This window comes from Papio anubis, chromosome 18 (assembly GCF_008728515.1).
Source record: "Papio anubis isolate 15944 chromosome 18, Panubis1.0, whole genome shotgun sequence".
NCBI lineage: Eukaryota > Metazoa > Chordata > Mammalia > Primates > Cercopithecidae > Papio > Papio anubis.
The window spans coordinates 42,265,011-42,279,777 of NC_044993.1; the positions used below are offsets into that span (position 1 = coordinate 42,265,011).

The window sequence follows — 14,767 nt, forward strand, 5'->3', positions numbered from 1 at the left end:
GCACACACCTGTATTCCCAGCTACTTGGGAGGCTGAGGCAGGAGAATCGCTTGAACCCATGAGGTGGAGGTTGCAGTGAGCCGAGATCGTGCCACTGCACTCCAGCCTGGGTGATAGAGTAAGAAGTTGTCTCAGGAAAAAAAAAAAGAAATAAGACATCATCTGTCCATATTTCTATCTGAAATAATCAAGTGGTAGTCAATTCAGCAAATATTTGGTGCATAGCTCCATTGGAAATAGACATGACCTGAACAAGGCCAAAAATTAGCTCAGCTTAGAGCAGTTGTTCTCATCCTTGCTTGTATATTAGAATTCCTGAGGAGTTCCAAAAAATCTCAATGCCAAGGCCTCCCCCTACACCAATTAAATCAGAATCCCTGGAAGTAGAGCTCATATATGAGTATTTTTTTAAATTCCTCAAATGATTCCTATGTGTAGTCAAGACTGAGAAACTGGCTGAGGAACAGTATCAGCAATACAGTTATAACTCAGAATCCAAATGCAGAGTAAAGCAATTTACTGATTTTAGAATTATAGCTGAGCAATCTATGAAAGCTTCCTGGGAAAAGTAGAGCACTGAAAGATGGGTAGAGTTAGGAAATGTAGCTTGTATGTATGTGTGTGAGTATACACATACTTGGAAGGGGTGCATACAGGTATGTAAGCAACATAAACTAAGACTCAGGTACTTCAAAGGAGATGACACAATTGCAAAAAAGAGCTGGCTACTACCATGTAACAGCCAACCAAGAGACATTCAGCTCCACTCAGCTCAGTATTTGGTATGTCACAGAAGCCAGGTTAGCAAGACCTGTACCTTTCCAGACTGCTGATAACACCACCTCTGGTTTAATCCATGCCTCCTCTCAGTCTCCTTGATATATGCTCTAGAAAGCTTTCAGTTCTTTCTCTTCATTTCTCTTCCTTTGTATTACCATTACTTCATAAATAATAGCAACAAGAGATGGCATTTATTAAAAGTTTAATCTCTGCCAAGCACTATGCTAATTAACTTTTATCTGCATGAAAACCTCCTGAGTTAGGTCCTATTATCATTATCTTTATTTTTTTAGACGAGGAAGCTGAGGCTTAGTTAAATAGTTAAACTCACTGGTGGAATTGAGCACAGAGCATGCAGTGATGCTGTCTCCTGACCCCTAATATAATGCCATTCTTTAAAGTCATTTTATCCTCCTACTCCTGTATGTCTGTCTGTCTGTCAGTCTGTCTATCTATCTACCCATCCATCCATCCAGGAATATGAAAATGGGTGATCCAAAGTATGTGGTAATTCCTCATGACCTTCATGTAGACAGAGCCCATGTATCCTCCAGAGGGAGTTGGGGTGAGAAGAGTGCTTGTGCATGTAAGGAGGAGAAGCGAGGTGGCTGCATTAATATACTACAATTAAAAATATTCTTAAATTCAAGACTCGAGTAAATAGTATTATAATTGACATTACAAAAACCATGTCATTTTTTTTGCACAACTGTGTAACCTCCTAAAATGTTTCTTTACTGACTTAGCATTTCAGTAGCTTAAGATTAATTATAATATCAGTTAGAGACTTCACTTTACCTCACCATCTTAGGAATCTTTATAAAAACTGCTAAAGAAAATTAGCCTACTTCTTGATCCAGAGTAGTAACCTCTATTCCTACATTTTATTCCTTTCCACTGACAACTCAATCTATGGTCACTTGATTAGATTTTTTCAGTACAAAAACTGGCTAAAGGTCTAATGAAAATTTAAGACGACCTTCAAGGTTTCTTTTTCATCCCCAGAGAAAATGAGATTTTAGACATTTGATGGTAGCCAGTTGAAGGTGAAGCTAGGATCAAAACTCCCAACTATCTCTCTAAACACATCACACAAATTCTCTTCTACATGAGATATACATTGAAACATATTAAACTGAAACCAACATGAAAACTGACATAAAAATATAAATATACAACACCAAATAAATTTAAAAATGTGAAACTCTCTACAAAGTAAGTAATAGACTTGAGGGAAAAGTCACTGAACCAAGGAAATCAGAATTCTTTATCAAAATTTTTTCTTCTTTTTTTTTTTTTAAAGAAATTAAGCAATGGCCTTTAGTTAGAAAACTAAATTTTAACTGGCAAATCATTTTCAAAGGAAAAGTTCAAGCATGAGCTTCTACATAAATTTTGGACATTCTCTGATTATACGGAAATGACTTTGTTAATGAATAGTCAAATTAATTAAATGTGTAATTCAAATAATCAAAGATTCTGGGGCTCTTATTTTTTACCTGGTTGCCAAAAAGGTTGAATCCATTAATTGCTTCTAGAGCTGCTTTTGCTAAACCAACAGAGCTAAAAGAGAAAAGGAAATACTTTAATTACTCTAATGTATGTGGCTACAAAACAAGAACCATTATCTGATGAATATTCAAAGCAAATTTCTTTATTAACATTTATAACAAATTCTGTAAGAAGAATAATGTCTAAGAGACTTCATTCTGACATTCCAGTATTTTAATTTTTCTTTTTTATAGTTAGTGATCACCTGGGAAAAATATTTTTAGGTTCACCTTGATCTAAACTAATGGTCATACTACTGATGGGAGTAGTTTTAATTCCAGAATCATTTTTATTCACTAACTCAAGAAAAAAAGAGGAACTTTAGAGGAAAGTATATTATGATGATAAGTGCAGTAATTAGCAGGTTGGGCATCATTAGTTCAGATCAATGTAACAGAGCTTTTCTGACATCAAATCTGAGTCTTAAGAAAGATCTTGCATATCATACAACTATCAGAGTGTGGCTTAAGGTATTCTTCAAATACTCTTGCTTAAGATCCAAAAAATAGGCATTATTTTATGCTCACAGAACAACTGATCACCTTATCTCTCATTTTTTGCTATATTCTTCCCTTTATAATAAAATGAATACTATTTCCCTTAGTGTCCTACTCTTTTGGCCTCTCAAATGCCATATACTATAGTGCTGGAAAATGGGAAGACCCATTTCATTAAAAATATGATATCATCTTTTAAGTATCTACCTTTAAATATTTTATATCTAATACCCAGTTTAATTATTACAAATTTTTATTTGTTTTACTCAAAGCAACTGTATTTGCCATTAATATCATTTAAAGTTAATGATCTGTCATCTATTCAGCATTTCTCTGAAACAGATTATCAAACTATGGTCCTCAGAGCAGCACCTTCAGTATTACCTGGGAACTTGTTAGAAATGCTAGTTCTCATTGCTTCTTGGGAGTAGGACTCCATAATCGGTGTTAAAAAGCCTTCCAGGTGTTTGAATGCACTTTAAGTTTGACAGCTACTGTTCTAAGCTATTCATGTCATCATAATCTATACCCTATAAGTTGTTTCATAACCTGTTTTTAAGAAATCATCACTTTTATTGCAGGACAATAAATAGGTCAGACACTTATTTTAAAGATACATGGATGGGAAGATGGAGTAGACATAATTTTCCCTAGTCTTCTCACTAAGTACAACCAAGAATCTTGGACATTACATATAAAACAAACATAAAAAGACTTAGAAACATGGATAGAAGAAGGCAGCTTAGCTATGAACTTCAGGACTCTACGAACGACACTATGGTAAGTGCCCTAGGTTTCTTTTTTGCCTTAAAGTCAAAGGAGCCAACTACTGAGAAATGCCAGCACATGTGTACAAAAAAATCCTCAGCAAAAGCCTGTCTCTCTAGCCAAAAGACAGGAAAAGAGCAGCCAAGCAAAAAGAAAACTTTTAGACAATAACCACTCAGAAAAAACTTTACCCTACCCCCATCCATTCCAGCAAAGGCTGAGTAGAAACCGAGACTTCTACATTCATGAGTCTATCATGAGGCACAATGTTCAACTCCCAACTCTCTCAGTCATGGTGGTGTCAGAAAACTACAAGGAAGAAGTCAACACTTTCATTTCCAATAGATGATAAGAAACCACTTCATCACCAATCAAGAGGTCACACCTTTTCTCCTGCCCTATAAAAGAAGGCCAAATGAGAACCAGTAATGAAGCACTCCTGTATTTCCCGGCCAAGGAGGTATCAGTGGAGGCCTACTGGGGAGCTGGATGTCAACAAAAATAATGGCCTTATATTCCTACCTGGCAGTAATGAGGTGATGTGCCCTCACCCCTTCTTATACCAGAGTGGTATAAAAAAATACAGCCAAAACAGAAAGTTAAAATAAGATCTAGGGTCTTAACGCTATTATGCCGAAAATACTCATATGTCAATCAAAAAACATTCCTCATACCTGGAACCAGAAAGATCTCAAACCAAATGAAAAAAATACACTCAACGGATGCTAACATTGAGAAGAAAGAGTTGTTAGAATTATCTGACAAAGATTTTAAAGCAGTCACGATAAAAATGCTTCAATAAGCAATTACGAACATGATTGAAACAAATCAAAAAACCAGAAATCCTTAAGAAACAGGAAGTATCAGCAAAGTTTTTAAAACTGAAAAATATAATAGTGTAAATAAAGAGATCAGTAGATAGGCTCAACAGCAGAATGAGGAGGAGAGAGGAAAGAATAACAAAACTGGAAGACAGAACAACAGAAATTTAAACAAAACAAAGAAAATAGAATGGAAAAAAATTAGGGCCTCAGGGATTTGTGGGATCATAACAAAGTATCTAACATTCATGTCACTTAGATTCCTAAAGGAGAGAGACAGAGGGCAAAGCAGAAAAATTCCCACTTAGCAAGAGCCATAAACCTACAGATTCAAGAAGCTGAGTGAAACACAAACAGAATAAAATTTAAAATGTCCATGCTAAGACACATCATAACTTTTGAAAATTAAAGACAAAGAATAAAATCTTGACAGTAGCCAGAAATAACACATTACCTATAGGGGAAAAATAATTAGAATGATAATGGATTGTTTATTAGAAACCATGAAGGCTAGGATGTGGCACAAGAGTTTCCAGTGACTGAAAGAAAAAAACTACCCCATCAGAAAGTTATACCAGTAAATACATCACTTAGCAATCAGGAAGAAACCAAGACAATCTCAGATGAAGGAAAAGAAGAGATTCTATCACCAGCAGACCTACCCTGAAAGAATGGCTAAACTCCATTCTCTAAACAGAAAGGTAATTTTTTAAAAAGAGGAAAAAACAAGTATCAGAACACCAAAAAGAAACAAAAAGCATGGTAAGCATAAATATGGGTAGATACAATAGATGTTTCTTCTCCTCTTGAATTTTATGTTGAAAGTTGAAGCAAAAATTATAACACTATCTGATATGATTCTAAATGTGCATGGAGGAAATATTTAAGATAACTATTATAAATTCAGAATGGTAATAAGACATAAATGAAAGTAAGTTTTCCATACTTGACTTGAACTAATAAAATGATGATATCACTACACTGAAGTGTTACCTACAGCAATAGCTAAAAAGCTATACAAAGTGATACAATCAAAACCACTATTGATACATCAAAAATAAATTTTAAAAAATCTTAAAAGTACCCACAGGAAGGTAGGAAAAATAAAACAGAAAGAAGAAAAATAGAATAAACAAACAAATCATCAGCTAAGTTAGGAAAAGGTGGAAAACAGTTAAAAATAACATTAAAAAGAAATAAATAAAAAAGAAAATGGAAGACTTAAGCCCAAACATATGGGAAATTAATTAAACTTAAAAGCATGAAATATACCAATTAAAAGAAAGAGATTTGCAGAGTTAAAATATGGCTCACCTATGTACTGTCTATAAAAAAGTCCCCTCAAATATAACACTATAGACATGTTGAAAGTTAAAGAATGGAAAAAGATACATCACACAAACAATCAAAATAATGCAGGAGTGACCATATTAATAATAAAGGAGACTTCAGAGCAAAGAAAATTATCAGAGAGAGAAGGGTATTATAATATATAATAAAAAAGGTCAATCCACCAAGAAGACATTGCAATCCTAAACGTGTATGCACCAAACAACAGAGTTGCAAAATGTGTGAAGTAAAACTGATAGAACTAAAAGAACAGATAAAACCACAGTTATGGTTGGATACATGCACACTTTTCTCTCAGTAATTGGTAGAACAACTAGACAGGAAACCAGCAAGGATACAGAGGAAGTAAATGAGCATTAACATTCAAAATCCTTAAAAACACATTTGCAACAATATTCAGCAATATGTAAGATGAATTATCACCATGACTAAGTAGGGTTTTATGCCAGGGAAACAAGGCCGGTTCAATAATAAAAACCCAATTAATACAATCTACCATGTTAACTGGCTAAAGCAAAACAAAATAATATGGTCATATCAATTGATGCAGAAAATGCATCGAACAAAACCCAACATCCATTTATGACAAAACTCTCAGAAAACTAGGTATAGAGGGAAATTCCACAATTTTTTTAATGATGTGTCTTTCTTTTAATCTATAAAAATTTAAGGGGCACAAGTGCAGTTTTGCTACATGGAGATAGTGCAGAGTGATGAAGTCTGGGCCTTTTTTTTTTTTTTTTGAGACAGAGTTTCGCTCTTGTTGCCCAGGCTGGAGTGCAATGGTACGATCTCGGCTCACCACAGCCTCTGCCTCCTGAGTTCAAGCAATTCTCCTGCCTCAGCCTCCTGAGTAGCTGGGATTACATGCATGCGCCACCGCACCCGGCTAATTTTGTATTTTTAGTAGAGACAGGGATTCTCCATGTTGGTCAAGTTGGTCTTGAACTTCCAACCTCAGGTGATCCACCCGTCTTGGCTTCCCAAAGTGCTGGGATTACAGGCATGAGCCACCATGTCAGGCCTGGGCTTTCAGTGTAACCATTGCCTGAATAATGTACATTGTATCTATTAAGTAATTTCTTATCCTTCAAACTCTTCCCACCCTTCCACCCTCTCCAGTCTCCAATGTCTATCATTCCACACTCTATGTCCATGTGTACACATTATTTAGCTCCCACTTTTAAGTGAGAATATGCAGTATTTCACTTTCTCTTTCTGAATTAGTTTAGTTTCACTAAAGATAATGGCCTCTAGTGTCATCCATGTTGCTATAAAAGATGTGTTTTCATATATTTTATGGCTGAACAGTATTTATTTGTGTACATATACACCACATTTTCTTTGTCCAATCATCTGTTGATGAATACGTAGGTTGATGCCATATCTTTGCAATTGTGAATTATGCTGCAATAAACATATGAGTATAGGTATCTTTTTGATGTAATAATTTCCTTTCCTTTGGGTAGATAGCCAGTAGTGGGATTACTGGATTGAAAGGTAGTGCTATTTTAAGTTATTTGAGAAACCGCCATATTGTTTTCCATAGAGGTTGTGCTAATTTACATTCCCACCAACAATGTATCAGTGTTCCCTTTTCTCCAAACCCTTCCCATAGGTTAGTTTTTGACTTTTTAATAACAGCCATTCTGACTGGTGTAAGACAATATATCATTGTGGTTTTAATTTGCATTTCTCTGATGATTAATGATGTTGAGCATTTTTTCATATGCTTGTTGGCCATTTGTACAAATTCTGCCATTTGATTTACAAAAATTCTATAGCTAACTCTACTTGATGGTGAAAGAAAAATTGAATGCTGCCTCTCAAAACAAAAATGTCTGCTCTCACCATGACTAACATAGTACTGGAAGTTCTACGTGGTAAAATAGGGCAAGAAAAGGAAAAAAAAGAATATAGCTTAGAAAGGTACAAATGAAACTGTCTATTTGCAGATGACATATGCTATGATTTGAATACATTTGCAGATGACATATGCTATGATTTGAATATGGTTTGTTTGATCCTGCCAAGTCTCATGTTGAAATCTGATCCCCAATGTTGTAGGTGGGGCAAGGTGGGAGGTGTCAGGATCCTGGAGGCAGATCCCTCATGAATGGCTTGGTGTCATTCCCATGGGATTGAGTGAGTTCTTAGTCTGACTTCCCTGGAGAAATGGTTGTTGAAAAAGAACCTGGCACCTCATATTCCCTTTCTTGTCATGTGATTTCTATACTCCGGCTCCACTTAGCCTTCTGTCCTGAGCTTCTTGTATATACAGCCTGCAAAACTGTGAGCCAAATAAACCTCTTTTCTTTATAAACTACCCAGGCTCCAGATTGGAGGCTTTGTTAGAATGCCTCACCCACTTGGAAAGAGCAAAATAACATGCAGAGATTTATGCTGTAAACTTTTATTCAAGAAGAAACACAGAAACTCAACAGAAAAAGTGAAAGAAACTTCAGACACTTTGAAAGCTGTGGGTGGCAACCTGCATGGTGAGTCAGGTGAAAATCTGTCTCCAGGGTGTGATACACATTTACACTGGGGAGCTGGGCAATCCAGGCCACAGGGGAGTGTCTCAACCCTACCAAGCACTGGTGCTGATTTGGTGCTGCAAGGAGCATATGAGAAGTGGTGGCTCACGCCTGTAATCCCAGAACTTTGGGAGGCTGAGGCGGGTGGATCACCTGAGGTTAGGAGTTCAAGACCAGCCTGGTCAACATGGCGAAACGCTGTCTCTACTGAAAATACAAAATTAGCTGGGTGTGGTGGTACATGCCTGTAATCTCAGCTACTTAGGAGGCTGAGGCAGGAGAATTGCTAGGACCCAGGAGGTGGAGGTTGCAGTGAGCCAACATAGCGCCACTGCAATCCAGCTTGGGTGACAGAGCAAGACTCCATATATAAAAGAAAAAAAAAATTGTTTTGCGTGCACTCCCACACTCTAGCAGGAATGGAGGGAAGCCATTGCTGATTCTACTTCATAAGGGACCTCGCAGAATTCTGCCAGCTAACTCAGACAGTGGTCATAGGTTGGAAGAAGCTGCCAACTAAAATAAGCAATCTAATCTACAGTGTGTATAAACCCCATTGATCAGAAATGAGAGGTAAGCAGGAAGCAGGCTCTTGCCACAGAGGCAGCAGCTGGGAGCCCCTGCTTTGCAGGCAAACTGGGAGGGGTGTGGCCTGGAAGCCTTGGTCTTTGTCTTGGGCTGGAGAACTTACAACCTGGGGCAGTTTTGCATTCTGAGTGCAGACTGCCTGGGACCCAGCCAGCTGTTGCCAGAAGTCTGTGAGTGTGAGACCCAATATGTTAAGAAAAGTGAGTGCTGGGTGGGTCTCCCTGCTGCCTGTTACCCCTCTCCCCTCCCTGAGGATTCTTTTATGCGACAGAGGCAGTTCCACTGCTCCGTGGAACATTACACCAGTGGCAGGGGAACTGCCCTTGGATCCCTACTGGGGTCACAGCCTGAGTCCGCACCTGGTGAGCCAGAGTGAGGACTTGCCTGATCCAGGCCCCACAGGCTATGCCCCTATGCCCATCTTGGTAGCCTAACACCACAGATAGGGACTTTAGGGAGTTCCATGACCCTTCCCATTGCCTGGGATATGAGTGTTTCCCCAGGGCAACGTAAGCCAAGGATAAATCCCCATGGTCACCACTGCATCTGGCTCTCTCCTGCTAGTGCCACCTCACTGTGAATCCTACTGCTCCTCTGAATTTGCCTATCCTGTGCAGCTGTCTCAAGCCAGTCTGGTGCTGGGGGATATTTGCAAGGGATCTAGTGATAGGAAGACACAAGGGTTGAAGGTACTTGAGCAGAACAAACTTCCACAATGGGTACGCATCCAGTGTGGCACCCACTACTACAGCTTAGGACCAGAAAGGGAAGGGACCTTGTCTGAGCAAGCTAATGGCCTCAACAAGTCCCTAAATTGCAGTTGGAGGTCAACTGACACAGCCCTCTACAACGTCTGCTAACATAATAACACGGTGCTCAGGAAGGAGAAAACTTTTGCATGACCTCAGCTAACACCATTACTCATACCACTCAGGCTGTTCAGGAGGCCTTGGGCCTATTCATGTGCCCAGTACATTACTACTACATCTGGCAATTGAGAAAGTCATTGCACTAAGGCTACTTATAACCAAGGAAATCTTACAGAGTTCATGCCACTCCCCTACTGTCACCATCAGTGCTTGCACAGGCCCCTATGAGATGAGAGGACAGGTCAGCCTTGTCCAGCTCCACCCAACATCACCCACCTCTGGAGCTAAGAGCGGGGCCCAAACCACTACACATCCCACAGACCTGTCCACAGCCGGAAGCACTAAAGAGCTTCTCCAGATGGTTGACTAGAGATGCTGGTAACCAATTCTCCTCAGAAGGAAGAAACAAAATCACAAACAAATAGTCACATCCCAAATACAGTGTTACAGGGAGAGGGCTGGAGTCCATTGGAGAATTCACTGGAAGGATCCACAACATGCACACAAAAGATAGTAATAAGAAGCTGGCAGAGTATCAAACCCTGAGAGATTTAGTATTCTGTGGAAAGGGTATTCTCTAGTCTTTGACTGCTAGTATCTAAACTCAAGGAGAGCTTTTCTGCCCTCATGAGTCCAAATGCTGGAGTGGGCTGCAATCTGGGGACTTCTTGGGTCCTTGCTCACACAAAGTCCCCTCCCTTTCCCTCTGGTCCTGAGTTGTAGTAACAGGCACCATACTGGGCGTGCATCCATTGTGATCTTTTGTTTTGCTCAAGGACCTTCAGCCCTTGTGTCTTCCCCATGACTATATCCCTTGCCGAAATTCTCCAGCACAGGCCTGGATTGTAGCAGTCCCTGAGGCGGCTAAACCCAGATAAGCAGCCGGATTCACAGTAGTCTGGCCCACACAGATCACCACTCCCACAGGAACAGGCAGTTCACCACACCAAGGGAATGCTCCTTGGGACAAAAGAAACCAAAGTATGAACCTTGAGTACCACAACTTCCCACCTGTGGGAAGTTTCTTTCAGCAGAGGAACAGGTGCAGTACAGGGCTCAGTGGGGAAAGACTAAGGTTCTACCCTAGCAGTGGAGGAGCCCCGGTGCTTGTGAAGGGGTTTCTCCTCCCTCTTGTCCAACACTGCAGATACAGCTGGGGCTTCTCCCACAGGAGCTCGGTGAAGGTACACCTACGGAGGACCTTTCTCAAGCACTTTGGGGTGACTGCATCCCCTTGGGAGGAGTGCCCTCTGGGCTCAGGCTTTCATGAGAGATAAGAGTCCCACTGTCTCTGGATGTGGAATGTCAGTGTTCCTGCAGATGGACAGAGGTGCTTGTCTGATCTAAATATCCAGAATATAGGGACGGGGGGTGGGGGAGGCATGACAGGGAGGTTGCTTTCCTGCTGGCCTGGTAGTGAAGATGAGGTGGCTCCCTCCCCTCCCGCAGTGAAGACCTCAGTGCATTTCACTGGGACCCCACTCCCCCGCCCCGAAAAGCTGCCTCTGTCAAGGCTGAGACTTTTGTCCACCACTGGGGTATTGCATATACCCACCACCTGCTTCAGCTGCAGCTGGTTTTCACCCATGGGTGCCTCCTACTGGTCTGAAGGCTGAACTACTCAACCTAGCGAGAAAAAGACTTGGGAAGTAGAGTAGTGCACATTACTGGGGAACAGGATAAGTTTCCTGAGACCTCTGCCATTCTGGCCCCACAGGAGACAGTGAACCTTCCCACACATTAAGTACACTGCTACTAAAACCAGCACCTGAGAAAGCCATCGCACACAGATTCTCTATAACCAAGAAACTCAACAGAGACTTTGCCACTGAAAACACCCAGAGCTGAAGCTAGGTGACCACATATAATACACCACATCCTCACGGGGGAAAAAAAAATAGAACCCAGTCAAATCAAAAGTAAATTCAATAATAATAATAAGAAGAAGTAGTTTATCCAGATGGGAAGAAACCAGAAAAATGATTCTGGCAATATGAAAAAACAGTTTTATTTACAATACCACCCCCTCCCCAATACACACTAACTCTCCAGCAATGGATCCAAAACAAAATGAAATCCTTGAAATACCAGATAAAGAAGTCAAAATGTTCATCATGAAGTTACTCAATGAGATTCAAGAGAAAGTTGAAACCAATATAAAGAAATTTAAAAAAAAATTACAGGATATGAATGAAATTTTCTAGAGAGGTCAATATTAAAATAAATAAAAAAAAGAACTTCTGGAAATGAAGGACTCACTTAAGGAGTTACAAAATACAGTGGAAAGTTTTAACAACAGACTAGACCAAGTAGAAGAAAGAATTTCAGAGTCTGAAGACAAGGCTTTCAAATTAAACCAGTCAGACAAAAATTAAGAAAAAAGAATACAAAGAAACAAACAAAATCTCCAGGAAATACGAGACTATGTAAAACATCCAAATCTAAGAATCAAAGTTGTTCCTCAGGGAGAAGAAAAAGCAAAAAGTTTAGAAAACCTACTTCAAGGAATAATTTAGAAAAACTTCCCTAATCTTGCTAGAGATTTAGACATCCAAATACCAGAAGCTCAAAAAACTCCTGGGAGATTCAGTGAAAAACGGAGATCACCAAGGCATATATGGTCATCAGGCTATCTAAAGTCAATGCAAAGGCAAGAATTCTAAGAGCAGTGAGATAAAAGTATCAAATAAATGATAAAGGAAAAACTATCAGACTAACTTCTCAGCTGAAATCTTATAAGCCAGAAGGGATTCAGGTCCTATCTTTAGTCTCCTCAAACAGAACAACTGTCAGATAAGAATTCTGCATAGAGCAAAACTAAATTTAAGAAATGAAGGCAAAATAAAGATTATCAAAGAAAAGCAAATGCTGAGGGAATCCATTACCAGTAGGCCAGCCCTATAAGAAATGCTCAATGGAGTTCTAAACATCTAAATGAAAGGGCTAGGCTAGGCGTGGTGGCTCACGCCTGTAATGTCAGCACTTTGGGAGGCCAAGGCAGGTGGATCACTTGAGGTCAGAAGTTCAAGACCAGCCTGGCCAACATGGGTGAAACACCGTCTTTACTAAAAATACAAAAATTAGCTGGGTGTGGTGGCATGCACCTGTAAGTCCCAGCTACTTGGGAGGCTGAGGTGGGAGAATCGCTTAAGCCTGGGAGGCAGAGGTTGTAGTGAGTCAAGATCATGCCACTGCACTCCAGCCTGGTGACAGAGTGACTCTGTCCCAACAAATAAATACACACATAGACACGTACATAAATGAAAGTGCTTATAACAATAACACAATAAAGAAAGCAAAGCAACTAGGTAACAATCAATATGATAACTGCAAGAGTAGCTCACATAGCAATACTATTTTCGAATGTAAATGGTGTAATGCCCTACTTAAAAGATACAGATTGGCAGAATGGATTTTAAAAAACACAGACCAAACATCTGCTGCCTTCAAGAGACCCACCTAGCCCATATAAAGATTTTTGTAGACTCAAGGAAAGATACGAAAAAAAATATATTACACATAAATGGAAACCAAAAGAGAGCAGGAGTAGCTATTATTACATGAGAAAAAACAGACTTTAAACAAAAAACAATAAAAAGACAAAGAAAGTCATTATATTATAACAAACAGAACAATTCATCAAGAAGATATAACAATTCTAAATACATATGTACCTAACACTGGAGCACCCACAGTCATCAAACAAATTCTACTAGACCTAAGAAGAGAGGTAGACAGCAAGACAATAATAGTAGGAGACTTTAACACTCCATTGACAGCACTACATAGAGCACTGAGGTAGAATGTCAACAAAGAAATACTGGATATAAACTGGACTCTAGAACAAATGGACCTAACAGACATTCACAAACATTCGACCTGAAAACTGCAGGGTATACATTCTTACCAGCACATGGAACATTTTCCAAGATAGACCGTATGACAGGACACAACACAAATCTCAATAAATTTAAAAAATCAAAATCATACCAAGTGTCTTCTTAGACTACAGCAGAATAAAACTAGAAATTAATTCGAAGAGGAACTCTCAAAACTATACAAATACATGAAAATTAAACCATATGCTCCCGAATGATTTTTGAGTCAACAATAAAATCAAGATGAAATTTTAAAAAATTTTGAAATGAATAATAACAGTGACACAAGTTACCCAAATTCCTGGGATACAGCAAAAGCAGTGCTATGAGAAAAGTTTATAATGCTAAATGCCTACATCAAAAAGATAGAAAGATCAAAGAATGGCAACATAATGTCATGCCTCAAGAAACTAGAGAAACAACAAACCAAACCTAAAGTTAGCAGAAGAAAAACAACAGAGATCAGAGCAGAACTAAACGAAAATGAAACCAAAAGACAATACAAAGGATCAATGAAACAACAGGTTGGTTCTTTGAAAACATAAACAAAAATGACAGACCACTAGCTAATCAACAAAAGAAGAGAGAAGATTCAAACCAGTTGAATCAGAAATGAAAATGCAGCAATTATAACTGATACCGCAGAAATACAAAAGATCATGCAAGACTACTATGAACACTTCTATGTGCACAAGCTAGAAAATCTACAGGAAATGGAAGATTCCTAGAAACACACAGCCTCCTAAGATTGAATCAAGAAGATAAAGAAATCTTGAGCTGATCAGTAATAAGGCGTGAGATTGAATTAGTAACAAAACATCTCCCAACAAGATAAAGCCTAGGATCAGACATAGTCACAGCTGAATTCTACCAGAAATTTCAAAGAACTGGTACCAATCCTAGTGAAGCTATTCCAAAAGACAGAGCAAGAGGGAATCCTCCCTCACTCATTCTACAAAGTTGGTATCATCCTGATACCAAAGCAAGGAAAGGACATAACAACAAAAAAGAACTACAGACCAACATTCCTAATGAATACAGATGCAAAAAGCCTCAATAAAATACTAGCAAACTGAATCCAACAGCACATTGAAAAGATAATTCACCCTGATCAACTGGGCTTCATCC

At 39.0% G+C, this 14,767-nt stretch overlaps 1 protein-coding gene across 5 annotated transcripts in view; it reads right to left on the reverse strand.

Moving 5' to 3' along the window:
- Positions 1 to 14,767, reverse strand: part of PHKB (phosphorylase kinase regulatory subunit beta) — a 228,643-nt gene that overhangs the window by 108,086 nt on the left and 105,790 nt on the right. For all 5 annotated transcript variants that reach the window (XM_021932350.2, XM_009196373.4, XM_021932349.2 and 2 more), the window contains one exon: positions 2,280 to 2,343. In XM_021932350.2, the coding sequence (XP_021788042.2) occupies positions 2,280 to 2,343 (64 nt within the window). The remainder of the gene's footprint in view (positions 1 to 2,279; positions 2,344 to 14,767) is intronic.